The sequence below is a fragment of the Thunnus thynnus genome, chromosome 14, assembly GCF_963924715.1.
Source record: "Thunnus thynnus chromosome 14, fThuThy2.1, whole genome shotgun sequence".
Taxonomy (NCBI): domain Eukaryota; kingdom Metazoa; phylum Chordata; class Actinopteri; order Scombriformes; family Scombridae; genus Thunnus; species Thunnus thynnus.
Window position 1 is genome coordinate 29,923,578 of NC_089530.1, and position 27,730 is coordinate 29,951,307.

General features: G+C 42.3%; 3 protein-coding genes across 5 annotated transcripts; 1 reads left to right on the forward strand and 2 right to left on the reverse strand.

Moving 5' to 3' along the window:
• Positions 1 to 18: 18 nt before the first annotated feature.
• Positions 19 to 2,515, reverse strand: LOC137197464 (tripartite motif-containing protein 16-like). The gene has a single exon (XM_067610895.1). The coding sequence runs from the start codon at positions 2,269 to 2,271 to the stop codon at positions 604 to 606; it is 1,668 nt and encodes a 555-aa protein (XP_067466996.1). The 5' UTR covers positions 2,272 to 2,515; the 3' UTR covers positions 19 to 603.
• A 1,456-nt stretch (positions 2,516 to 3,971) lies between these two features.
• On the forward strand, positions 3,972 to 21,204 carry ncoa4 (nuclear receptor coactivator 4). 2 transcript variants are annotated; one of them, XM_067610896.1, is made up of 11 exons: positions 3,972 to 4,129; positions 9,359 to 9,482; positions 12,411 to 12,551; positions 12,824 to 12,915; positions 15,113 to 15,221; positions 15,358 to 15,438; positions 15,702 to 15,824; positions 16,157 to 16,927; positions 17,268 to 17,567; positions 18,470 to 18,562; positions 18,647 to 21,204. In XM_067610896.1, the coding sequence occupies exons 1-11, from the start codon at positions 4,092 to 4,094 to the stop codon at positions 18,650 to 18,652; spliced, it is 1,878 nt and encodes a 625-aa protein (XP_067466997.1). In that variant the 5' UTR covers positions 3,972 to 4,091; the 3' UTR covers positions 18,653 to 21,204. The 2 variants fall into 2 exon arrangements, with proteins under 2 accessions (XP_067466997.1, XP_067466998.1); XM_067610897.1 differs by lacking the exon at positions 3,972 to 4,129 and adding an exon at positions 4,983 to 5,173.
• On the reverse strand, positions 20,653 to 27,074 carry LOC137197466 (zinc finger protein OZF-like). Of its 2 annotated transcripts, XR_010931432.1 has the most exons (4): positions 26,881 to 27,074; positions 25,719 to 25,797; positions 23,550 to 23,696; positions 22,540 to 22,680 (listed from the first exon to the last, which is right to left on the reverse strand). XR_010931432.1 is itself a non-coding variant. In XM_067610898.1 (2 exons), the coding sequence occupies exons 1-2, from the start codon at positions 23,085 to 23,087 to the stop codon at positions 21,758 to 21,760; spliced, it is 1,095 nt and encodes a 364-aa protein (XP_067466999.1). In that variant the 5' UTR covers positions 23,088 to 23,227; the 3' UTR covers positions 20,653 to 21,757. The 2 variants fall into 2 exon arrangements, 1 of the variants encoding a protein (XP_067466999.1); XM_067610898.1 differs by lacking the exons at positions 23,550 to 23,696; positions 25,719 to 25,797; positions 26,881 to 27,074 and adding an exon at positions 22,916 to 23,227 and having other exon boundaries at positions 20,653 to 22,680.
• Positions 27,075 to 27,730: the final 656 nt, after the last annotated feature.

Here is a 27,730-nt window from a genome sequence, read left to right on the forward strand (position 1 = left end):
AAAATACTTTGCTCACTGTTGAAGAAACATCTTTATTGATTATGTAAAGCTTCAGATTGTTCACACATCCGATCAGTAAAGTCTGTTAAATGACTCTTGTCCAATGATTTCATGTTCAGATTCACTTCATCCACACAATCAGTTAGTTTAACCCAGAATGTACAAGAACATAATAAATGATTATTATCATGATAATTACAGTTTGATTGGACATTTCAATGATGAAGGAAGTTCTGCTGTTTTCTCTGTTTAAGAAACAACAGAACACAAATACATCGATACAAACATGAAACTAACATTTAGAACAAAGAGAAGTTTATATTTTCATCTGAAGAAGCGTCAGTGAAGGTAAAAGACGTCATCATGAGCAGCGATAGCCTCCATGGATAAAAACACACAGCAAAAAGTCACATTTACAGAAACTGAAAACATCAACAGAACAACAAATGAAAAGAGAAAAGTGTCGACAATCCCAGTTTGATTGACAGCTGATCTCTGTGCAGTTCAGAAAACACCACAGCAACGAGCTCTCAGAAACAATGGAGACAAAAACATGAAGAATTACAACAGAATCTGACACATGAAGTCTGAAATGACTTCTGTCTATTTCAGTTTACAGAACTCAGCTGTGTCTTCAATAAAACAAAGCCAAAGTCCAGCATGGAGAGGCTGAGTGAATGTGGTCTGGACTCTGTGGAGGAGAGTCATGGTTTCAGAGACGCTGTAGAAGGACAGAATACCTGCTCTGTGATCCAGGTACACTCCTACTCTGGAGGAACCAGGACCTGAGACGCGAGTTGAGATTTTGTTGAACCAAAATTCACAACTCTTAGTGTCACAATCTAAAGCCCAAGATTTTTCATTACGTCCAAACCCACATTCGTACCCTGCTCTGTTGATGTTCTTGTACGCGACTGCTACACCAACTCCCCCCCCTCTCCACTCCACCTCCCAGTAACAACGTCCAGTCAGACTCTCTCTACTCAGGACTTGACACCAACCAGAGAATCTGTCTGGGTGACTAGAATAAAGCTGGTGTTGACTCGTTCGCTCTGCTTTTCTGTTCCTGTCAGATAATAACAGCTCTGTGTTTGCTGTGTTTGGATCCAGTGTGATTTCATGTGAATATTTTAAGAACTCATCTCTGGTCTTGGGTTCTGGTTCTGGTGGTAAAACGTCCACTTCAGTCCCTGCCAGTGAGATGTTTGTCCAGTTCTCCCTCAGGATGTCCTGTAGTTGATCTCTGAGCTGTGACACAGCTGCTGTCACATCCTCAAAGTATCTCAGAGGACGTATATTGATGCAGGATGAGTCTGTAGGTTCACTGAGTTGTGACAGTGAGGGGTAGTCGTGTAGAAACTGGTTGTGATCCTCTGTGTGTGAGAGCTGCTTCAGCTCAGCGTCTTTCCTCTTCAGCTCAGTGATCTCCTGCTCCAGCTTCTCCTGAAGCTCTTTGACTCGACTCACTTCAGTTTCCTGCTGGGATCTGATCTGCTGCTTCACATCAGAGCTTCTTTTCTGGAGGAGACGGATCATCTCAGTGAAGATCTTCTCACTGTCCTCCACTGCTTTATCAGCAGAGCGACTGACGGCCTCCACCTCCTGTTGAAGCAGCTTCACATCTTTCTCTCTGTCCTGGATTCTCTGCTGGATGTTTTGTCGACTCACCTCGAGCTCTCTCTGCCTCTCAGTCCTTTCTGCTGCAGCTGAGACTGTGTCGTGGCCTTTATGTTCCTCCACAGAGCAGAGATAACAGATACTCTGCTGATCAGTACGGCAGAATATCTTCATCACCTCATCGTGACGAGAGCAGATGTTCTCCTGGAGCTTCTCTGAGGGGTCGACCAGCTTGTGTTTTTTAAATGTAGGTGATTCAAGGTGAGGCTGAAGGTGTTTCTCGCAGTAAGAGGCCGGACACTGCAGACAGGACTTGAGGGCTTTCCGTTTCCTCCCAGTGCAGAAATCACAGGCCACATCTTCAGGTCCAGCATAGCAGTGATCAGCAGGAGCAGCTTGGAGTCCAGTCTTCTTCAGCTGCTCCACTGAAGCTGCTAACATGGTGTTTTTCACCGGGACAGGCCTCGGTGCGAAGGTCTGTCTGCACTGAGGGCAGCTGTAGATCTTCTTCTCATCCTCTTCATCCCAGAAGCCTTTAATACAGTTCATGCAGTAGCTGTGTCCACAGGGAATAGTCACCGGATCCTTCAGTAGATCCAGACAGATCGAACAAGAGAAGGATTCTCTGTCCAGCTGATCTCCTTTCTGCGCCATTTCAGCTCTCAGTAGCAATGACTGTCTGAGTTTCACTTCACAGTTTGGGCTCTGATCTGAACAACACGTGTTTCTGCAGTGAATGCAGCCTGCAGCTCTTGTACTGCATTACATTTTGGTTACACCCATCCTGCAGCTGTAGATCTGAAGGGGAGGGAACCAGGAAGTATGAGCACAGAGTGGAGCTTGTTGTGTTTGTACAAACAGGGAGGGGTTATCAGGACGAGGAGCAGCACTGAGAATTAAAACTGATTTACAGTGAAGTCTCGGTTAAAACCTGCTCACCATCTGAAAACATTTTTACATTTAGCTGTAAAATATTTGGTGGCATGTCAGGGTTTGGTGATGCTTCTACACTGCAACAGATTTCACATGTTTTAATCATGTTGTTTCTCTGCAGCAGCGCTGTGTTTGAAATAAAACAGGTAAAACCAGAGAGTTCATCTTATCCAGCAACACTGCTGACAAATGTCGACCTTTAACAGTCACATGATCCTCTGCAGAAACTGTCAGCATCAGCAGCATCAGCAGCAGCAGCAGCAGCGGAGGAAGAAGTACTCAGATACCTTACTGCAGTAAAAGTACAAATACAGCAATGTAAAAATACTCCATGACAAGTAAAAGTCCTGCATGAAAAATCCTACTACAGTAAAAGTACATAAGTATTATGAGCTTGATGTAGTTAAAGTATTGCAGTAAAAGTACATAAGTATTATGAGCTTGATGTAGTTAAAGTATTGCAGTAAAAGTACATAAGTATTATGAGCCTGATGTAGTTAAAGTATTGCAGTAAAAGTAGTGGTTTGGTCCCTCTGACTGATATATTATTATATATGACATCATTAGATTATTAATAGTGAAGCATCAGTGTTAGAGCAGCATGTTACTGTTGTAGCTGCTGGAGGTGGAGCTAGTTTACACTACTTTATATACAGTTAGCTAGTTTAGTCCAGTGGTACCCAACCTAGGGGTCGGGGCCCCTCCAAAGGGTCAGCAGATAAATCTGAGGGGTGGTGAGACGATTAATGGGAGAGGAAAGAAGAAAAAACAACGTTCTGATACACAAATCTGTTTTCAGTTTTTGGACTTTTCCTCTAATCTTTGATTTTAGCTGAAATATTGGATCATTTGAACATTTATTGAAATGAAAGCATGTGAGAAGTTTAGAGGGAAAAATCACTATTTGGTGGAGCTGTTAACAACTCATAGACATGTGAAATGTGACCCCGACTACACACTGCTTTTTGTAAGACGTCAAAAGCCAAAAAGGTTGGAAACCACTGGTTTCATCTTTAACAATGTGTTGTATTTTAAAAGCTTGTTATATTATCCATTGTGTCAAATCTTCATCTGAAAATTAACTAAAGCTGTCAAATAAATGTAGTGGAGTAGAAAGTACAATATTTCCCTCTGAAATGTAGAAAGTAGCATCACATGGAAATAACGAGCAAAAGTAGAAGTAAAGAACAAAATTGTACTTGAGTAAATGTACTTAGTTACTTTCCACCACTGCTACAGATTTCGCATAATTTATATAAAAATGAGAGCTGCAGTAACCGTCACTGTCCTGCTGTCACCTGCAGGGGGCAGCAGTGATCTCTGTCTGACACATGGACGTACGTGTATTATAATCTCGTGGCGGCGGGCATGCTTACAGGACGTTGTTCTATGTTCTCGCGAGATCTCTTATCTTCACTGTATTTTTTTTTTCCTTTCCTTGACGTGTTCGTGACATTGACCAGCGGCTCAGGTGGAAAACACCGGCATTCAACGGAGACCTTTCTCAGTCTAACGTGTCGACGAACTTATTTGGATTATTTATGACATCGAAGTCGAGAGTCAACAGCAAAAGCTCCCGGTAAGTTTAACCGTCTGCGGCTCAGAAAGCTTTTTAACGTTACATCCAAAATATCGGAGCATGTTAGCTCAGTTAAGCTAGCTGATGTGCTGTTAGCTGTTCATTCTGACAGCTACAAAATGGTGTCTTCTCACCTTCAGAAAAGTGTTGATATTAGTTCAAATAGATCGTCGCATCGTTAGTGTTGTCAGTTTGCAGCAGCGCTCATGTCATGAGCTAATGCTAGATAAAGTTATCTTAGCTAAAACATGACCTCCGGTTAACGAGAAAACAAAAGATAAGACAAATATAAGATGATATATAAGTTCTGTTGGTACTTTAAAACAGATCTTAATCACTCCATCTCAGTAGTAATAACGTTTTATATCGATTTTCACCGTTTGCTCATGTTCTCATGTCTTTAAGAGCCCCAAACTAAACTCGCTTAAAAAAAACTCAAATTTTAGAGTCTCCCGCTGATCTTTGAGTTTTTACCTGATTTAACATTAGTTGTTAATTTTATTACAAATTGCAAGGATTCAGTCTGTAATTCGGCATTTTCCTAACAGGCAGATTAATGTCAGCTGGAGCAAGACCAGGTCTGGACCTGGTCTGATGTGGTCTTTTCTGCCGGTTGAACCGTAACAGAAGTAAACAGCCGGTGTTTTTGTTTGGAGTTTGGCGCGTTGCAGAGAGACACCTGCATGTGATGTTTACCCTGAAACAGAGTTATCAGCTGGATACCTTGGCCTCTGTGACATCCTAGTTAATAACTAATCTACTGTATGTTAAACCGGTGTTTATGCCGGGCTGAATATTCAGGACCGGTCCCTGGTGCTGTGCCGCCCCCTCCCGCAGTGCCCTCCCCCGGCTGTGTGTACGTGCAGGCCGCTAGGCAGTGATGGCGGACAGTCGGAGGATCGTTTCCTCATTCCTGTGACAAGAAAACCTCAAATAAAAACCGGTTTTGTTTCATTGTTATCGGCAGACGTCTGAGCTGAGGAAGCGTCGTGTTTTCAGGATCTTTTTTGTGGTGTTTTACCGTCACTGAGTCAGCAGCATGAGGTACGAAAACACAGGATTTACAGACTTTATTCGCCATTTTAGCTGCCAGGTTAGCTTCCACATGGAAGTGTTTAAGAGTTACGGACTGACTAACATGCACATGTTCAGTTATTAAACATGCAGCAGCGTTGTTATTACAGAAACTCTGTGGCGAGACAGAAAAAATAAGACCTATCTCCAAAAATCTACTATCTAAATGTACAAATACTGCATCACAAGTAATAACAATAGTAAATGTGCAGAAGTATTATCAGAAAAAAAGTATCTAAAGTACTTGTTCTGCAGAAAACGTTCCCCTCATGAGTGTTAACAGTATATATTATATTGATTATTGATCATTACTGATGCATAAATATGTAAACAGCATTTTACTGTTGTAGTTTATCAAGATGGAGCTAATTTTGACTTATAATCTATAATATGTTTAATATTTATAAGATGATCAAAGGTTTTATATGTAAATGATTAATCTGTTAAGTGACTCCAGCTGTCAGATGAATGTAGAAGAGTGAAGTAAACATTTTAGTAAAGTAGAAGTGATTATGATTAGAAAATGTATTTATTATAACTGCGTCTCACAGCCTGTCTGTAGCTCTTTTTCCATCGTAGCAGATTTTCTGTTTTTATAAACTGAATATTTTTGCATTTTGAACTGTTTGACGAACATAACGAGACATTTAAAGATGTTGCCTTGAACTCTGGGAAACTGTGATCGACACTTTTCACTGTTTTCTGACATTTTAAAGAATAATAATCAATCAATCAATCAATCAGCTGCAGCCCAAGATTATATAGTTTCTCTTAATACCAGTTCACTTACTAAATGTAAAAAAAAAAGAATCAAATCAGTTAAAACATGATTTAAGCACAAAACCAATTAAAAAACAGGGTTAAATGATTATCTTTTAATTGTCTTGTTTTGATGAAACATCTGCAGCTGCTGTCGCTGAACGTTCAAGGACAACGATCACATCTGAATTATTAATGTTTTCTGATGTTATAAAAGGTTTTTTTTTTCTTCACATCAGCAGTTTTGCAGGAAGGACAAAAAAAAACAGCTGACAAACAGACGGGATGATTTCACATCGTTAAAACAAACTCTCCTCTTATATATGTTTACAAAAAGTCTTTTAAATATGTTGTACATTTAATATTGTCCATATCATCCACAGTTAGACTCATGCGGGACAAATATTGATTAGATATAAGTAGGGCTGCAACTCACATATATATTCATTATTCAGCAATCTGATTCTTGATTAATTGATTAGTTTGGTCCATAAAATGTTGAAAAACGTCAATCAGTGTTTCCTCAAATGTCTTGTGTTCAGTTTACTGTCATAAAGGACTAAAGAAACCAGAAAATATCACATTTAATCAGCTGGAATTGACTCAAAACAATGATTTGATTCAATCAAAATAATTAGAGATGAATTTAGTGGGCTGGTTGTCATCGAGTGGATTAATTGACTGATCGCTGCAGTTGTAGATATAATTATTAGAAAGTCGTGTGTTTTGTCAGTAAACACGGAGGTCACGGAGGACGTTCTTATCAGCGTTTGTTCAGCTGACTGACTGCGTGCAGCTGATACCGGAGCTCCGCCGCACCCTGAGGCAGGACACACGTACCAGCTGATATCGGCTCGTATTGATATCTGCGTCCATGTCTCACTTGATAAATGACAGCGAACTGAAGCACAGAAACGCCAACGACAGGGTTTAAAACTGTGTCACCGTTCAAAGGAACCTCCATTAAAAAAAAAAGTCACGAGTTGTGGAAAGAAAATTAATATCAGTCGTCATTTTTTAACCTTTCAAAGATCAATATCGGCATCAACCTTTAAAGTTATACTGCTGACACTAACCAAGACCCACCTCAGGAGAACAGAGGAGGTTTGGGTTCGTTTGCTGTTAAATTAAAGTACTCGCACATGGCTGGAAGTACTTGCCTGTTGGGAGTACCTCACAACATGCAAAAGTACTCCACTGTGTATAGAAGTACTTGTCTTGTCTAGAGGCAGCCCGCTGTGTGTGCTTTACTGTGTCTGGACGTATTTATCCACGTCTAGAGGTGCTCAGCTGTACTTGGAAGTACCGTAGTATGTTTATAAAATAGTTTACCATGTCTTAAAGTACTCCTCTGGGTCTGGAGGTACTTCCCAATGTACTGAGATACTCTGCTGGGTCTGAAAGTACTCCACTATGTCAGTCATCAGTCCTGGAAGTACTTATTTTCTGAGGTACTTTACTGTGTCTGGAGGTATTTCTCCATGTTTATAAGTACTCCACCATGTCTGGAAGTATCTGGAGGTATTTCTCCATGTTTATAAGTACTCCACCATGTCTGGAAGTATCTGGAGGTACTTCACTGTGTGTTGAAGTATTACACCATGTCTGTAGGTATTTATTCATGTCTAGAAGTATCTGAAAGTACTCCACGTTTCTTGGAGGTATTACAAACACTCTATGGTGGTGAAGTACTCTGCAGTATGTTAAAGTACTCTGCAGTACGTGGAAGTACTCTGCAGTACGTGGAAGTACTCTGCAGTATGTGGAAGTAGTCTGTAGTATGTTAAAGTACTCTGCAGTATGTTAAAGTACTCTGCAGTATGTTAAAGTACTCTGCAGTATGTTGAAGTACTCTGCAGTATGTTGAAGTACTTCCCTGCAGGTCGACACATGTTGGTTGGAGTCGACCTGTTTTCAACATGAATCCTGTTTTTAAAGAGTTTTCAGGTTTCTCTGCGTCAGTCGGGACGTTTTTGTGTCTGAGAATAGTTTAGTGGTGTAACTGGTGTAATCCCAGTGGATCATGGTGATCAACCAGCCCTCTGACCAATCACAGAGCACAATGCAGCTGTGTTGACAAACAGCGTGCGTGTCAGCTGAGACCTTCACCACAACACGGCAGACAGCTGAGTCACTCAGACACACACAAACATGGATGTTAAAAACATGTCAGTCGATTAATCAAGTGATCAATCGACTGATCATTTTATCAATAACTCATCTTCTCTCTGGCGTCTGACTTTCTGTTTTCTATCTTTCTTTAAAAACAAAACTTTCTGATGTTTTATAGACCAAACAAATAAGTGAAAATAGATTGTATGTATTTAAAATATAATATTTAAAAGCACCTGAAGTATCAACGTGTCAGTTTTTTTATATAAGTACGTTTTGTTGTAAATTAATTGGTAACTATTTTGATAAACAATGAATCGTTTTGAGTCATTTAAAGGTGCAGTGTGATGAATTTAGTGGCAGAAACGGAATATAATATTCATTCAAAAAAAAAAAGTCCAACTTGTCTGCACACAGTCTGTCAGCTGGACGAGCTGCTGGTAGGAACGTCCTCCGTGACCTCCGTGACCTCCGTGACCTCTGTGTTTACTGACGTTTTCATTCGAACAAGCTGTAAAATCCTTCAGTAGACAAACACGACGCTGCAGCGACGACTGTCTAATGATTATATCTAGAACTGCAACCGTTAGTTGATTAATTCTCTGGTTCCAGCAGGTTAAATGTGAATATTTTCTCTATGACAGTAAACTGAAGATCTTTGAGTTGTGGACAAAACAAGACATTTGAGGACGTCATCTCGGACTTTAGGAAACGCTGATCAATGTTTTTTTCACCGTTTTATGACATTTTATGGACCAATCAATTAATCGAGAAGATAATTATCTACATCAGAGGTCAGGGGTTATATTCTGTTTCTATGGTTTAATATCCAAATATAAATACAATATAAAAAGTCATCAGATGAGTTAAACTGGTCATTAGAATAAACATCAGCTGATAACGTGGAAGGAAACGGTGAAAAGCAGAAGTGAAGATGAGGAAAGAAAGTGTTTAGTCAAGAAAAAAGAAACGAGAGAGAAAAAGTGTATTTTTGTCACAACAGGAAAAACTACAACATCACAGCTGCTGACAGGCTCAGTCAGAGTTCTGCGTCACTAAGAGGATTTGAATCAGATTATTTTGTTTTGAGCTTCCAGATGAAGTTTGACCGCATGTATTTACAGACCTTCAGGCACCAGCAGGGTCTGTTCAGGTGTTTCAGTCTGATACTGGTCCGTTTATCACGCTGCTGTACTTCCTGTATTTAAACGTGAGTCCAGATCTGGTCTGACCTCTTTTTTTTCCTGGACGCCGTGTCCTTCCTGTTTCCTGTTTCCTTTACAGGATGCCGTCGGCGGAAGCGGCAGCGAGCGGGATGAAGCAATGCTTACTGGCTCAGGATCAGCTAGAGGGCGCCATCAGCGGCGTGATGAAGGCCGAGCAGCAACTGAGAGACAACGCCCGAGAGGTCAGCACCTTCATCATCATCATCATCCTCCTCCTCTTCATGATGCTCTGTCTGTCTGGTCTTTTTTTTTTCCTGACGCTGTGTTTATATAATCAGACACATCAGTCTCCTTTCTGTATTGATTTTATTGGTATTGATGTATTGAGGTCGTTTCCAAAGCTGATATGCATCCGTCGTCCTGACACCACTAAGAAATGACGACAACATAAAAGTCCTGTGTGTGTGTTGAGCGCAGCTGGCTCCTACGTTTCCTAGTAGTGATCAGTGATATATCTCCTTACTGAGGCTTATTGTCATTTACAAAACGTTCTTCCTCGGCGAGTCTGGATAAATCCTACCGGTGCGGAAGGATCAGAAAACAAAACAGCGTGCTGGAATCAGTTATGCAGATTGTTGCGCACCAGCAGAGCGCCATAGAGCAGAGCGGTGGATCAGAGTCTGCGTCTCCAAGTGAGTCGATCTGTAAAAAAAACCATCTTTAATGAGTTCATATTGGAGTAGATTTGGACCAGGGTACAGGTAGAGTGTTGGAGCAGGGTGAAGATCAGGCAGATGACAAGAAAACGTGATAACATCTAGTGGCTGTTGTTGTCAGCATGCGCCGCCGTCTCTCTGGTCGAGTTAAACCATAACGACAAACTGCAGTCAAATCAATCATTAACTCAGCTGACGTTTCTGTCTGTTAACGTGCTGGAACAACACGTCTGCTGCAGCCGTCGCCGTGACCTGACCTGACAGCGAGGGTTCAAAAACATCTCACTGGATCCACTGGGATCCACTCAGGGAGCAGACACCTTCCCAAAGTTTCATCCACACGCGGCTCAAACTTGAAAACTTATTTGTTTACCATCAGCTGCTGTTGTGTGAATATTTAGCAGATAAACTGTTTCCTCTCAGTTTGTTTATGAACAACCTGAAAGCCTCTTCTTCTTCTTCTTCTTCTTCTTCTTCTCTGATCCTTGTCTGTCGGTCTGTGAAGCTGGTTGACCGGTGACGTTCATCAGTCCTTTTGTCCGGTCTCACCACACACACATACTCATCACTGCTGACTCACTGTGTGTGTGTGTGTGTGTGTGTGTGTGTGTGTGTGTTTGTCTGATTGTCTGAGAAACACCCAAATATCACCTCCTCAATCCTCCCGTTGTTCTGTCCTGTACCTGCGGTTACCGCGGTAACCCAGACTCATTAATTAACCAGCGACAGGTTAGATCACGTTAGCACTGTGTGTGTGTGTGTGTGTGTGTGTGTGTGTGTGTGTGTGTGTGTGTGTGTGTGTGTGTGTGTGTGTGTGTGTTGGAGGAGGTGGAGCTGGAGGCATATAGAAGACTAGAGAGAGAGCGGGGTGTGGTAGAGTCAGGATATAAAAGAGTGGGGAGAGAGAGAGACGAGCTCACAGCACTGACAGACTGGGAACAGACTCTACTGGACTCTGATGTTACGCAATCAAACGCTCTGAACTCTGCTGTGTTCTACTGTCAGCTGGTGCTCAGCTCGTCTCTGCAGGTGAAGCTCACTGTGTTTCTGTGTGTTTTTGATTTTCAGGGCAGAGGGTCATATTGTCTCTGATATCACGGTGCCAGCTGATTGGTCAGCTGATGCAGCGTCATCACTGCATCATGTGACTGTTTCGGGCCATGTGTTTCTGCTGAGATGTGTAATTTAGGGCTGTGCAATCTATTGATATTATATCGATATCGTGATATGAGACTAGATGTCTTATTAGATTTTGGATATCGTAATATTGTGATATGACATAAGTGTCTCTTCCTGGTTTTAAACGCTGCATTACAGTAAAGTGAGACTGTTGTAACTGTTCTATTATTTGTCTTTAACCACTTACTCATTATATCCACATTATTTATCAAAAACACCAGTAGTCATCACTACAATATTGTTGTGATATTGATATTTAAGTATTTGGTCAAAAATATTGAGATATTTGATTCTGTCCATATCAACTAGTTTGTAGTTTAATTGTTGTTTTTAGAAACCTTTCATTTGTTAATATATATATAGATACATAAACTGTGTGTGTGTGATCCTCTCCTCCTCATGTGAGCTCATTCAGTTTAATTTGAAAGAAGCTGCTGTTATTTGTAAAATACTAAACGTGTTATCAGTACTGAGTCGGCGTCTGCTGCGGGACTCTGCAGCAGCAGCAGCAGAGTGAGACGTCTGTCCTCTCTCCTGCTCTCTGCTGTAAACACACACAGCTGTTGGTGAGCAGCTGCTCTCATGTCTGTGCGTCTCGCTGCTCGTTTTCAGCAGAAACTCTCCGGCTCTCTGTCTGCTCATCCTGCTCTCGGTCGGTGAGTCTCTCTCCCCGGACGGCGGGTGGGCGGGTCGCTCCGGTTCTGGTTCTAAACGGCGGTCGTCCTCCGGCTCGTCCCCGTCTGTGTGCGGCCTGAAGCCCGCCGTCACTAACTCTTAAATTACAGGAAGATCTAAAGTAAAAATCACAATCTGATGTTAAAGATCAAAGGAAGCGCTCTACAGATGTCATCAGTTTATGAACCAGTCAGACAGTTTCCTCACTGTGACGTCACTACTGCAGAGTTCCCAGCTAAAACCTCTTCACTACCTGGGAGTGTCTCACCTGTCTGTCTCTCTGTATCTCACCTGTCTGTCTCTCTGTATCTCACCTGTCTGTCTCTCTGTATCTCACCTGTCTCTCTCTCTGTATCTCACCTGTCTCTCTGTCTGTATCTCACCTGTCTGTCTCTCTGTGTCTCACCTGTCTGTCTCTCTGTGTCTCACCTGTCTCTCTCTCTGTATCTCACCTGTCTGTCTCTCTGTATCTCACCTGTCTGTCTCTCTCTCTGTGTCTCACCTGTCTGTCTCTCTGTATCTCACCTGTCTGTCTCTCTGTATCTCACCTGTCTGTCTCTCTGTATCTCACCTGTCTGTCTCTCTGTGTGTGTGTGTCAGGTGCGTGCGGAGCTGCAGAGCTGTGTGAGTCGTCAGCAGGAGGCTTTGCGCTGCAGAGAGGTTTGGCTGCTCGGTCAGATCGAGCTGCTGGAACAACTGAAGACTGAAACTCTGCAGCAGCAGCTGCACCGACTCCACTGGGTAAAAACTCATGTTGTTGATGATATTATTTCAATAAAATAAGTTCTAAAATACACTCAGAGAGATTTTGAAATGATGTGAAATATTTTTTTTAAACTTTAAGACAAGAGATATTGTTTGTGAATGAGTAGGAAAGGTTTGTAGCTTTACACACTTTTACAGCTTAGACTGAGACACAACCGCAGCTTTAAACTGATTTCTGAACCAACAGTTGTCTTGATGGAAAAGGTTCGACACCCGCTGACTTGTTCTGTTATCTGTCTGTGTTGCAGCTCCGCGGTCAGTTCGACGTGATCGCCCACCAGCTGCAGAACTCCAACAGCAGCCACGACCTGAGCAACCAGCTGACCAGCTGCATGGAGAAGTAAGCTTCTGCTTCCTACTCTGTAGTCAGCTGACACAGCAGGTGTTCCCCCAGCTCCGTCTGTTCCTTGTGATGACTTTAAAGGGCGACTGAAACCTCTAATGTTTCTCTTCTGATATTTCATCAGCCAGCTAAAAACCCCTACAATTTCCAGAGTTCACTTCGACTCTGCAGCTGTAACCGTCTGAACAGCTGATCGAGGTTAGAAATAAACTGTATTAAGCTGCAGGAACTTTCCCCAGTGACTAAGAACTTTTTGAGAAACTCAGTTCCTTTACCTGTGTTTGAGGAACCAGGGTTTTTGTTTTACCCCCCCAAAAAGTCCCTGCTGGGAGGGGGTTAACTTTCCAAAAGTACAGGAACTTTGAGGGCGGGACTTGCAGGGAGAGCCGTCGCTGATTGGTCAAACATGACTGCTTCAACTTGTTTACCACTTTATTCATAAAATAAGGAAATATCCTAGTATTGGTCGAAGACGAGAGGAGGACGTTTCTCTCTGTTTGTTAACAATGAAAGTAAAGTTAAGAGAGAGAGAGAGAGAGAGCAGCTGTGGTCGAGCGAGCTAGAGACTGAGTGAAGAGAGGGAGCGGCGGTAGCGAGAACAAAGCCGTGACTCAGAGAAATAAAACATTATTTTCATGTGGTTTGGTTCTAAAGCAGAAATAAAAAGCATGACGCAGACGATTTACTGGAGACAGACGCTCGCTGCATTTCTGCTTTTCATCACATGCAACTCATCAGCAGTAAACACAAAGAACGCTGCTGTTTCCTCATCTGTGAGTGACGCGCTCCATTGTTTTAATTTCTCATGAGTCTAATCTGCAGGATCCACCAGGTTCCTCAGATGTGACGGAAACACAAACGCTAGATTAGTTCCTCTGGTTCCTGGAACTTTTAGTTGGAAAAAGGAGCTTTACGTGGCTGCTGTCTCGTCACCTTTCAGCTCAGTTTAGTTTCGTCCATAAATGTTTTGTCCTCAGTTTACTGTCATAGAGACTAAAGACACCATCAGGGTCGACGTCATAAATGATAATATAATGTAATAACGTGTGTGCGCAGCTTCTCACCTTCTAACTTCAGCTTAATGTTTGTCTGACGGCTCAGAAACTAAACCCAGAACACACACTGATTCACTGAATGACTGTTTTTCTGGTTTTCTTAATAACAGTCTGAAGAGTTTTCCCACCACGAAAACAAACATTTATCAGTAAATGTTGAGTTTTGTGTGTCGGCGTCTGTCTGCAGAGGATCTGTTGAGACTCGTCTCTTTTCAGCTTAAAAGTAGAATCTGTTTAACTTGTGTGTTTAAAAAAAAAAAAAAAAAAAAAAAAAAAAAAAAAGCTGCAGCAGGAATGAACGGAGGGTTTGGTTTTATCAGAATATTCTGCTCAGGATCAGACAAGCATCTCAGCAGAGAGATGCTGTGATTGTCAGACTGTTTCTTGGAATCGACTTAAAGGACCCATATTCTGCTCATTTCCAGCTCTATATTTATATTCTGGGTCTCTACTGGAATATCTTCACATGATTTCCAGTTAAAAACTCCTTATTTATCTTCTACTGGTCCTTTATGCAGCCCCTCAGTTCAGCCTCTGTCTGAAACAGGCCGTTTTAGCTCCTGTCTCTTTAAGGCCCCGCCCTCCTGATGAGCCCACTCTGTTCTGATTGGTCAGCTTCAGGAAGCTTCCTCCGGCTCCGGAGGCTACGTAAACAAACTATAGTAGCAGGATTTCACTTCTTTTTCTCCTTCTTTACTCCAAATGTCAACTTCTCAAATCCATCCGTACATGTTGGAGCTGAACAACACATGGAAACACCTTAGCAACCACCTTAGCAACCACCTTAGCAACCAAGGCTACAGAACAGACATTTATGAGCATGTGCCAAAGCACCAACATCAGCTTGTCACCAAGGTAGAAAAACTGTCACAAATGACGCATTTAAAGCGAGTTGAAGCCCTGACTTTTGACTTGCAGGCAACATTTATATAAATGTTCACCTGAAGAAGCAGAATATGAACCTTTAATTTGTTGTGATGTTTTTGAATTTCAGTATTTTATTATTCAGTTTTATGTTGAATATCTTTTGTTTCTGTATGTCTCTTTGTCTTTAAATGATGATGATGATGATGATGATGATGAAGGTGGGTGTAGTCTTAACAGCCGGGTGCGTTTCATTTCTCCTCCTGTGCGTCCAGGTTGTCCTCTCTGAGTCTGACACCAGAAGAAACACCTGAGATGAGTTTCCAAGCCGACACCCGCTCTCTGAGGCAGGCCATCACCTCGTTCGGCAGTGTCACCGCACAGGTAACGCACGCACGCACACGCACGTACACACACACACACACACACACACACACACACACACACACACACACACACACAGATATGCGTCAGGTGTCGTGTGGACTGTCTGATGTATTTTTGTGCGTCCTGTTTGCAGCTTGTGGAGGGCGTGTCCTCTCAGAGCCCCGCCCACCAGAGAACTCAGGTGCAGAGTTGTCCCGTCGCCTCCAAGAAACAGGTAACTCCGCCCACCAGGAAGTTACACAGAGCACAGGAATTGATCCATTCAAGTCATGAATAGCATGTTTAATGTGACTTTAATCTGCAACACAGATTACAAACTAATATTCAGATATTTAAAATTAGAATAAAGATGAAGTTTGCAATAAAATAGAACAAAATAGAATATAAAAGTTGCACCGAATGAAGAAAATAAATAGTTGATTTCTGAAGTTTCCTGCTGGTGTTGTTTGTTGTTTCTGAACCTCCGTGTCTCTACAGAAGATGGACTCCGGCGCTCTGAGCGACTGGCTGCTGGGAACTCGTCCAGCAAGCAGCGCTCCCATTGGCTACCAGTCCAGCAAGAACCCTCAGGATTGGCTGGTGTCTCACAGGGAGAGCAAGGTGAGAGAGACAGTCAGTGTAACCATGGTAACCAGGTATGGTTTAATACTATGATATGATGATAGTATTAATAGTAGTGATAAAATGATTTTTGTGTTGTTTTGTCAGCGCTAACGTTTGTCAGCCGTTAAAAGTTCATAAACTGAATCTGTGTCGGACTGAACAAACAGTCTGATGGGTATTCAGCTGTAGACAGATAATTTAACCCTCTCAGGCCCCTGATGTTCAGTCTGAGGCTGAACATGTTGTTGCTTATAATTAGTTCATTTATACACATGGAGTATTAGATGTGATCATGTCGGTGTTAATCTGGCGTCCTGCTGTCTGTGCAGGCTTCCTGTCCCGTCCTGGCCTCGGTGGACTTCCTGAAGGCCTGGGGTCAGCTCCGGGACCTGGAGGCGTGGCTCCTGCAGGACCAGACGCCCGTCAGCAGGGAGAGGACCAACAGCAGCTGCAGCTCCTCCTTCTCCATCGAGAAGATCGACGAATCAGAGTTCACTGAGACCCCCGAGGTGGAGGAGGAGGAGGAGGAGGAGGAGCTGAACGACTGGCTCATCACCCCGCCCGCCGACGCCATGGAGACGATGTGTGACGCCGAGCGATGGCGGCGGGTGTTGAAGCCATTTGAGGAAAGCTGGTCGTGCAATGATTGGCTGGTCGGGTCGAGCCGTCCCGCCGCCGACTGCTCCTCCTGCTGCCAGACCACCAAAGCCCTGGAGATCGAGAACCTGGGCCAGCTCAAGTGCCTGAAGACCCCGCCCACCTCCAGCCCCGCCACCCCGACCTCTCCAGCACCTGCAGCCCTGACAACGGCCCCAGCAATGGTCTTTGCGGCCCCGGCAACCACCCTGGAGGCGTGGCTGCAGCAGACGGTGCCGGTCCAGAAAGCCTGCCGGGCCAACGAGCTCTGCTCCAGCTACTCCGAGTGCGTCTGCGACGAGAACTGTGGGAAAGAAGCGCTGAACCTCTGGCTGCTCAAACAGGACGGACGAGACAAGAACGGCGTCCCTGCAGCCAAGAACGCCCCGCCCACGACCAAGAACACCCCGTCCACTGCTAAGAACGCCCCGCCCACCCTGCACCACAGAGAGCAGGAACAGAAGGTAACGATGGCGTGTTGATCGGGACTCGTTTCAGTCTTATTAATTAGCTGCAACCAGGTGAACGGTCGCTGCTGCAGGTGTGTCTGACTGTCACATCTCATCAGTTCAAACACCAGAGAGATCAGCTGATGCTTTTCCAGCAGGCTGCTTCAGATATTATTTCCTGTCATACTCATTAAATATTCAGCATTTGCTTAAAGTTTTCCGACAGTTGTGGAGCTGCTCTTCATTTCAGACGAGGTAGATGATTGTAGTGTTGAGTCAGTTGTGACGGGATTTGTCAGATTTATTATTCTCAGTATAATAAGTGTAACTAACTGAGCAGTCGTTCTCTCCACAGGTTCAGGCCATCCTGGAGGCCTGGCTGCACCCCACCAACACCTCCTGCAGGACTCCTCTGCAGCCTCTCACCTCCTCTCTGTCCGGCTGGGTGGCTCCCGAGGAGGAGAAGGCCAGCAGGGAGGAGCACAGCTCCCAGTTCAAGCCTTCTTCCTCCTCCCTGTTCCAGCTCCCTCTAGATCCAGACCTGTGGGTGCTTCCGGAGAAGACCTCCGCTCCTGCTCCGGAGTCAGCAGGTCAGCCCCGTCCAGCTGAGGAGGAGGAGGACAAATGGCTGCTGAAGAAGAGGAGTCAGGCTCAGGTAACAGAGACGCTGTTTGTTTACAGCTGCATGTGTTTGACTTTATTATTATACAGAAACTTAAAGACTCATTTCACCAAAAACACGTTCTGTTCTTCTCTGAGCTTCACTGCAGAATCATGCAGCTTGTTTTCACTGTTTCTGTGTCTGACTGTTGTCTGACTGTTGTCTGGCTGTTGTCTGACTGTTGTCTGGCTGTTGTCTGACTGTTGTCTGAATGTTGTCTGACTGTTGTCTGAATGTTTCCTGAATGTTGTCTGGCTGTTGTCTGAATGTTTCCTGAATGTTGTCTGGCTGTTGTCTGAATGTTTCCTGAATGTTGTCTGGCTGTTGTCTGACTGTTGTCTGGCTGTTGTCTGACTGTTGTCTGAATGTTGTCTGACTGTTGTCTGAATGTTTCCTGAATGTTGTCTGGCTGTTGTCTGACTGTTGTCTGAATGTTTCCTGAATGTTGTCTGACTGTTGTCTGACTGTTGTCTGACTGTTTCCTGAATGTTGTCTGACTGTTGTCTGAATGTTTCCTGACTGTTGTCTGACTGTTGTCTGAATGTTTCCTGAATGTTGTCTGACTGTTGTCTGAATGTTTCCTGAATGTTGTCTGACTGTTGTCTGACTGTTGTCTGACTGTTTCCTGAATGTTGTCTGGCTGTTGTCTGACTGTTGTCTGACTGTTGTCTGACTGTTTCCTGAATGTTGTCTGACTGTTTCCTGAATGTTGTCTGGCTGTTGTCTGACTGTTGTCTGACTGTTGTCTGACTGTTTCCTGAATGTTGTCTAGCTGTTGTCTGGCTGTTGTCTGACTGTTGTCTGACTGTTTCCTGAATGTTGTCTGGCTGTTGTCTGACTGTTTCCTGATTATTTCTTGGCTGTTGTCTGACTGTCGTCTGACTGTTTTTGTTCAGGAGCGGCTGGCGTTGCCTTCAGTCTGTGACCTGTTCTCCTGTATGAAAGTGGGCGGAGACAAAGAGAAATGGCTGCACAAGGCTCCCGTACAGGTGAGACGTGATGCTGCCGTTAGCCACCGAGCTAAGCTAATTGATTTATCGAGCGCTCGTTAACTGGTCTTTGTTTCCTTCCAGATGTGATGAAGATGAAGATGATGATCTCTGAAGCATCTGGATATTTCTTCTTCTTCTCTCCTCTCACCGTCACTTTATCGCTGATCAGCGCACATGACAACAAAATAATCCACGCCGCCGCCTTCTTCCCGTGACATCATCACGCCACTCTCCTCCAATCAGAATTATCGCCAAACTCCAAACGAGGGTGGAAGTTCATCGTTGAACTTGGGGATCCGTGTGTGTGTGTGATGACATAATCTCAAGGTGTGGTTTAAACCTGAGGAAAAGCTAGTAAGGGGCCTTTGAGTTGAGATTAGTTTGTGATTTTCATCTTTGTTCACCTCAGATTCTGATTTCTGGAGATTAATTGATCAACAGAAAAGTCATTTTCAAGCAAAAATGCTGAAAATTCTCCAGTTCCACCTCCACAAACGTGGATGTTTTCTGTTTTCTATCATTACAAAATTATTACTTTTGAGTTTTCGACAGTTGGTCGGGTAAAACGAGACATTAAAGACCTCACTTTAGACTCACTTTGACTCACTTTAGACTCACTTTACACATTTTATGGTTTATAAGCTAAAGGTTGTTTCTGCTTCAACCAGTTTGATTTGAATCATTTTCCCTGAAAATATAAACTTATTGATTCACAGAGAAAAAAGTAAAGATTACAAGTCTGAAGATCATTTTTTAGCAGCAGAAATGTTTATTTCCTCTCATGATGATCACATTTATCTTATTATTATTCATAATAATAACAATAATAATAATGATAAACTGTGTTTTATTTTGAACAAGCAAAAGATCAAAACATTCACAATAAACAAGGAAGTAAAATAAAAACAAGGTCACATAAAACACAAGTCGAGCTTCAAATATCGAACCTTTCAGATAAATAATAAACTGAGAGAAGATCAGCTGATTCATCAATAATTAACATAATTAGAGGATTATTAGTTTCAGCTATGAAGATGTTATGTCCTGCTGCTTTGGAGATTCGAGGTTTTCAGCTGACAGGAGTAGATCTGATCTGGGACCTGTTTCACTGAACATGTGTGTGTGCACTGCTTCAGTTTAAATGTAACTCTGCATGCGTGTGTGAAATGAATTTACACGCTAACAAACACGTGAACACGTCTGCCAGCGTCCTGCTGAGTCAGCACTTTATTATCCAACAGCTTCCTGCTTCTTCTTCTTCTGCTGATATTTATAGTTTTTATAAAAACTGCTTTATTAACGATGATTTTTCTTCATCTCACCCGCGTTTATGATAAATATAACGTTCACTTTCCAGCTCACACTGAACTTTAACAACATGTCGAGTCTCGTCTCTGACAGATCGGACCATAACGCCGCGGTGACGCCACGTTTGTGATGCGCCTAATAAATAAATATTGATCAGCTGACCCCTAAAAGTCTCCGAGTCGATGCATCTTAGTCGTCATTAAGCAACAATATCTTCAGTTGAGCGTTTTACAGAGTTAATTAAGGAGCGATTAACTGCTGCAGCTGAAGAAATAATTTGAGTAGGTGCAGGTGCGCTTGATTTAAATCTACCTGCAGCAACCGGGCGGAGACATGAATAATATTTCTCTTAGGAAGCTGTATTTAAAAAAAGAAACAAAAAGTAATAGTTATTTAGTATGTCGGCCTGTAAGAACGACATATATGTAACAAGATAAATATATATTTATATATATGCGTGTAACACAATGCAGGAATGATTTGTTCAGAGCAGCAGCTCTCCTGATTGGCTGCTGACTGTGACTTTCAGCGTCTGTTCTGTTTCCATCAGTCAGGCTGAAGTTTGGTATCGTGTGATGAAACAGGTCCCAGAATGCAGTTTGTCATCAGCTGATCCTGACAGGAAGTGAGGGGGCGGAGTCAGAGGGGACAGGGTATCAACATGTGCTGTGGGCGGGACTAAAGTTAGCTGTAAAGTAGCTTTTATTTTAACCAAAATTATTTTAACCAACAATTTTAATCTCCTTGTTTAACAGAATCTGCCTGTTTTGGAATATCCCTTTTTTCTGTTTTTTTTTGGTTTGTTTGTTTAATTTCCCTGAAGCGTCTGATTGGTTTCTCCTGTGAAACTGCTGACCTGCAGAGATCTACTTCCTGTCCAGACTGCCGGCTGCTTGCATCACTTCCTGTTGCCTCTCAGCTGATTCAGCAGTCAGATTTTACTGTGAAGCTGACTTCCTGTTTCATGTCTAATTTACACACTCAGCTGTTGGTTTTATTTAATTTATCTAAATGTTTGTAGAAAGTTTTCTCGTTTTGCCCTGAGTTCAGTCTTCAAGGCTCTAAGCTGAAGCGTCTGATTGGACGAGCTCGTCAAAGGGCAAATCGAGAATACTTCATGTCCCAGAATGCCTTGTGTGGAGGCAGCCGGCAGTCTGTCAGCAGACAGGTCACATGACTCTGCAGTCAGCAGTGATTGGTGCTTTTTATTGAAGTGCTGGTGCAATTTTTTTTTGGGGGGGGGGGGGGGGCTTCTATCATATAGAGCTGTGATGTCATCAATACTCTCCTTCTGCTGTGATTCTCTACAGTAATAAAACAACCTGACATCATCTTCTGTGTGTGACATCATCCTCTGTGTGTGACATCACTGTTTTAGCACGATTCAAAACGTTACTTAAGTAAAAGTACAGAAGTATTATCAGTATAAATGTAGTTAAAGTATCAATACGTGGCTCCATTTAGAGTGATATGTTTATTATTGATTGGATTATTTTAATATCGAGCTTTTGTTTCCTGTGAAAATCAAACATTTAAAAACAAACATGTTTCCACATAAAACTGTTCAAATCTGAAGCCAGAAAAACTTACAGCTCATTTTAATAACATACTGTTGAATAGTCTCATTCATAACAATAATATTTCATAAACTGATCGTTGTACATTATAAATATTGATCTGCAGCCGTCTCTGAACAGATTCATTCATCTGACAGCAGTAAAAGTCAGTCAGTCCATCGTGCTCCTCAGAACTCACAACAAGGAAACAAACAGATGAGTGTGAGTTACACAAACACAAACAAACACATGATTAGCTTTTCTCAAAGTTTCAAACTTCTCTCAGTCTGGTGTTGCTTTAACATTTATCATGTGTTCAGTCATCGTATCAAATCCACCTCATATTAGATAAACAGCTGTGACTGGGTTCGTCTGGTTCTTCAGAGAACCTGGAGAACTTCACCAGAGCGTCCGTGTGTGTTCTCATGTGGATCTTCAGGTGATGTCCGTGTCTGAACTCTCTCCCACAAGTCCTGCAACTGTACGGCTTCTCACCCGTGTGGATCCTCATATGCAGGTTCAACACACCCAGCCGAGAGAATCTTTTCTCGCAGGTGTTACATGTGTACGGCTTCTCGCCCGTGTGCGTCCTCATGTGTACTTTCACTTTTGTTACGTCGCTGAATCTTCTCCCGCAGATGGCGCAGGGGTACGGCTTCTCCCCCGTGTGGACTCTCATGTGCTTTTTCACATCTGCCATCTGACAGAATCCTTTCCCACAGATGTTGCAGTTATATGGCTTCTCACCCGTGTGGACTCTCAGATGTCTGTGCAGTATAGACTTGTATTTAAAACATTTCCCACAAGTGTCACATTTAAAACACTGTTTGTCTGTGTAACTGTGAGTCTTTAATGTGGTGGAGTCTCCGTGTTTGCCTCCTTTGTCATCTCGGCTCTCAGCTACATGAGAGTTGTGATGGAGCAGCTGGTCCTCGTTGGTTGGTTCTGGTTTTACAGAGCTTTTAACTGACATGCTGACAACATGCTCTTCCTCTGCTGCACTCTGAGTTTCATCAGGACTCAAGTCCACAGTCTGATCTTCACTGTTGTCACTTTGCTCACATGTAGGAGTCAACATAAAGGTTTCAGTCTCCTGCTTCAGTAGCAGCTGTTCTCCCTCCAGACTGCTGCAGACTTCCTCCTCTTCCTCTTTAATCTGTGGAGGTTCTGGCTCCTCTTGGTCCAGACTGGAGTTCCTCTCCTGGTCAGCCAGAACCTCCTCTTCCTTCCAGACATGTTTCTGTGGGAGCTCTGGAAAGAAAACATGATAAGACCCCTTAATAAAGGCTTTATATGCATTAAATAACGGATTAATCCAGTGTTCATAGCAGCTAATTATTATGCTAATGCAGCTAATAAACATAATTCATCATACACAAGCTAGCACCTGAGCAAACAATTACAGGTATATAATTTAAACACTGCGGTGGTTTATAAAGCTGATTATTCTGTTTTATATTATGAAACCAGTTCAGGTTTTACAGACCTGTTCTCTGTAACCTTATCTCAGGTTTCCAAATGATATCCAGCAGTCTGCGCTGACGGTCGATCTCTGTTTCATACTCGACGATAGTTTTATGAAAAACTCGGAATATTTCTTCAGCAGCAGCAGTTAGTCGCTCGTTGATTAACTCTCTCAAACTCTCAACTGAAGACATTGCTGCTTAATTACAAGTCAGATGAGTCATTTTCCTGCTGAGAAGCTTCTTCTATACACAGGACACCCAGCTGCCAACGCTACTAGCTCCTGTGTTGTTTACTTCCGCCCGGTGTTACACTGTTAAGTTCCGACAGCGGGATCTTGTGGTTTATTCGTTCCGCTTGTTGTAACGACTTGACTCAGTGTCTGTGGTTTATAAATAATCAGCAATATCTGCACATAAGAACCGTCTGCTGTGTTGATATTTGCTGTTTCACTATTTTACACCTGAAAGTGGAAAATTCTTTATATTCACTCTTTTCATACATACATTTATTTCACAGCTGTGTTTCTAGTTAATCAGCATCGTTATGCAGAAGCTTCAGTATTTTTCTGCAGTGGAGACTCGACTTGATTTAAAGCAACATGTCAAGCTGTGCAGCTCATCCCTGTAACTAGAGGAACACTCACAAAAACTCACATCATTCGCTTGTAGCTTTAGGATTTGTTGTGGCCGAGACTGAGGAGATGGTTGGTTTAGGAGGATCAGGACTTGGATGAACACCTTGTCCTTTCTTGGAGAAGAGGTGGAGGTGGTGGAGGGATACAGATACCTTCTGGATCTGGACTGGAAATAAGGAACAGAGCAGAAGCTTCTTCATCAGGAAGCTTACATGCTTTAATGTGTGCTGCAAACCTTCTAGCAGTCTGTTGTGGTGTTTGCAATGTTCTGCTCTGCTATTAAAGGACGTGTGTTTTAAAACAAGTCAGGTGTCTGTATGAACACTGAACTCAGTCTTGTACTTCAGTAGTTCTTACTGATGGACATGATGGACAACATCACCAAAATAATGAGATAACGAGAACGATCCTTTAAATATGAGAACGAAAGATGGTTCAACTCAAATGACATGAAGAGAAACACACACACACACACACACACACACACACACACACACACACACACACACACAAACACATACACACACACACACACACACACACACACACACACACACTGTTAACACTGATAAACTTCCTGTTTACTGCTGCGGAGGTCACGCCCATCACCAGGAGCACGCTGATAGATGGCTATTACATCACTATGACATCACTGCACATGTTTAACAGACTCAGTTTTAAAAAAACCCCACAGAGACCAGTGACAGCTCATAACACAGTACATTTACTGCAGTACATTTACTGCAGTGCTGTTTGTGGTACTTGTAGCTACTTGAGAAATATTGTAGTTCTTACTGCTGTTACCATGGTAACCACAGGTCTGTGATCTGTGTGTTGTATCTGAGAGTGCGTGAACACTAATGATCAGAGATCAATATGTTCCGATCACCTGTCTGTCTGTCCAATAAGAACAAAGTGCTGAGTTTGACCTGAGGAGACTCTGATAGGCTGTTTACATTCAGCTGTCAATCAAACAGCTTCAGGTGAGTCCAAAGATCAAAGATCTTTAACTCACAGAGAGATGATCAACATGTGACAAACAGTCTGTTTCCAGGAACATCAGCCTGTTACTGTCAATCACAAACTGACCTCACAACAGTTTACACTCCGTCCTGTAGTCGCATCAGAGATCAGACGCGGCCGCCGCCGCCGCCGCTGAGCTCCAGGTCAAGTCTCGAGTCAGCTGATACATCAGATCTGAAGTCTTAAATAAACCAGCCTCGTTTAAACTCAGTTTAAGTCAGTCGAGTCTCATGAACAATGAAATTGAATGGAACAAGTGAAACAAGTCAAATCAAGTTCCAGCCTCCAGTCTGCAGCTCTCACATGCTCTCAGGTTAATTGACGAGGTGATCGACATGCTATGCCAGCTATTCTGATAATCAATCAATAATTCCTCTCATACTCTGATCACAGATTTTCTGTTTTCTATGATATTAAACTGAATGTTTTTGAGCTTTGGGTCTGCTCAGACTCTGGTGAACAGTTTTCACTTTTTCTGATATTTTATTGACAGATTAATCAATAAAGAAGATGATTGATAGCTGCAGCTGTACATGTGATGTATGAACAACCTTTTCTCAGTACGTCTCTGAATGATAAATGTTTACCTGAATGGAGTTCTGCTCTGCTGTGACCTTTGACCCCCCGACCTGCAGATGCTCAGACCAGTTGACACAGCTGTGTTTGTGTGTGTACTTCAGGGTCATCAGGAAAAACACAGCGCTCAGGGTCAGTGGACTCAGCTGTGTTTGGCATTTTTGTTTTTTTTTATGTTATGTTGGTTTTTTAAAGTTTTATAGTTTAATTTCTTTATCAGGATCTGACAGACGGAACACAAACTGTCTGAAACATTATCAGAAAATAAATGAATTAAAATGTTTTATTTCTTTCTAAAACAGGAGAGTTTTGCAGCAGAGATTTAGATTCATTTCTAGTTTGGACTTTTTGGGAGTTTTTGAGGTTTGAACAGTTTCCTGCAGCTGCAAACGTTTCCATGAGCTTCAAACTGACATGAACATATAAAACTGTGGTGGAAATTTAAAGATGAATTCACAGAGAGCGAGTTGTCTTTCAGAGTTCACATTTGCAAACGTGGATCCCAGTTTGCTGGGCTGAAGAGACACTGAGTGAAGTTGAGTATTTGTTCATACAGCTGCAACCCATCAGGTATTTTTAATTAATTCACCGTATCTTTAGAGAGTTTCTTTCAGTCTCCGCCTGCGTCTGATGAGCAGTAAAGTCTCACAGCTCAGCTTTGATGGAACCTGTTGGGAACATTTTCACACAGGAAGCAGAGAGACAAAGTCTTACAATGAGCTTTTGACTGTAAAGGCAGCATAACGATGATGATCTTAAGACAATAACAGAAGAGTTTAAGTTGACAGAGTCGACTGTTGTGAGTCTGCAGGTGACGAACAGTTTCTGTTTCCTCCATTTACGTCTGAATCTGTCGGACTGAACAAACTGAAGAATTAGTATGTGAGCTACAGATGAATATTTAACTTTATTTTGACTTTTTTATAATAGAGCTGCAACGATTAAAGGTATAATATGTAATTATTCCACATCAAAATGTCTAAAACAACTAGACCTATGTTATATATGTTGTTGAGTTGTGTACTTACATTATCCCAAATGTTTCCAACAGTTTTCAAACTCAGAGAAATCTGTAATTTAATCAAAGTAACGGACCGTTTCATTTGGTCGCCTGTCGATGGCGTCATACCTCCTCTACCAAAGAGTAAACACGCACAAGATGCATACGGCGGCGCTGTGTTTGTCCGCTACAATGGCGTCTACCAAAGAGTAACTTACACACATACAAGATAATACATCGGTGTTGTGGTTGTTCCACACAAACTGTTATAAATTGACTTTTATTCAGTTTTAAGACACATTTTCATGATAAATTTAGGTGGTTTTTAACTATATCTTTTAGCCGGAAGAAGGATTTTAGTCATTGGACGTCTGGATCTTAAGTTATCAGAGAAATAAACTGGACAAACGTTAGCAGCAGCTCGGCTAACAGCCCCTCCAGGAAGTCCGGTGGTCACCAAACATCGTCGGAGAAACACTGATTTTTTAGGTAAAACAGCTTTAATTAGTATTTTGACGATTTTAATCTGCGTGTACGTTTGTTTCTGGAGAGGAGGAGACCTCTGCGGATAATTCGGCTCCCGGGAGAAACCGACCGAACGTCTGAATCTAAAGTTATAAGAGAAATAAACCGAACAAGTGTTAGCAGCAGCTCGGCTAACAGCCCGTACCGGAAGTCCGGTGGTCGCCGTACATTGTTGGAGAAACACTGATTTTTTTTTAGGTGAAACAGCTTTATTCAGTGTTTTTACCTGTAATCTCCGGGTCCGTTTGTAAAAACATCCTGAATGATGAACACTGGAGTAATCCTATCCCGGTGAAGCTGGTTGTTTAACAATGAAGACAACAACTCCCATGATCCCTTGCTACTTCACACCGTCATCACACTCCGTCTTTTGTTATTGTTTTGATTGAGACGCCTAGCAGCTGAAATTACATATTGTGCGTTTAATTGATTAATTGATTAATTGATCAACAACTACGATGATAATTAATGATTTTTTGGGGAGTTTTTCCAAGTTTCAGCCTCTCAGATGTGAAAAAGAGCTTCTCTTGGTCTTAAATTGTAGTAAATTTAATATTCTGGGGTTTCAGACTGTTGGTTGGACTGAAAAGTTTAACAGCAGACCTTCAGTTCAAATATTTGTCCCCTTAATGAAAGCTTAAATTTTAACTTTTATAGTTTAGCCGTCACATACTGTTCACATTCCTGAACCACAAATCTATTATTTATTCACAAATACCTCATCAGTCATTAATAAACAGGCAATTAATCCTTAATGAAGCTTTCAGAGAGCAGAAAGACTTTATTCTTTAGGTTTTTATAACAAAACATTCACAACACACTATATTATTTTGGTCTGTTGTTCCCTAAAACAGCCACAACGATTTAACTGAATATGAAGGAAGCAACAAAAATAAATAAAAGTTCAAATATTTTTATTTCTGTGTATTCTGGAACTAAAAGAACACAGTGTTCAGGTGTTTTTACTGCTCTCAAATGTAAAAAAATAAGTATGTAAAGGTTAAAACTTTGACGTCATGTTTCATGAATCTGCTGTAGATAACAGAATAAATCCCTTCATTAAAACCCTGCTGTCA

Coding starts and splice junctions, on each gene's coding strand:
- ncoa4 (XM_067610896.1), top strand. CDS start 4,092: ATGACATCGAAGTCGAGAGTCAACAGCAAAAGCTCCCG. Junction 9,483..12,410: donor TGAGAGACAACGCCCGAGAG/GTCAGCACCTTC, acceptor TGTGTGTGTCAG/GTGCGTGCGGAGCTGCAGAG. Junction 17,568..18,469: donor AGAAGAGGAGTCAGGCTCAG/GTAACAGAGACG, acceptor GTTTTTGTTCAG/GAGCGGCTGGCGTTGCCTTC.
- LOC137197464 (XM_067610895.1), bottom strand. CDS start 2,271: ATGGCGCAGAAAGGAGATCAGCTGGACAGAGAATCCTTCTCTTGTTCG.
- LOC137197466 (XM_067610898.1), bottom strand. CDS start 23,087: ATGTCTTCAGTTGAGAGTTTGAGAGAGTTAATCAACGAGCGACTAACT. Junction 22,681..22,915: donor GATAAGGTTACAGAGAACAG/GTCTGTAAAACC, acceptor TTTTCTTTCCAG/AGCTCCCACAGAAACATGTC.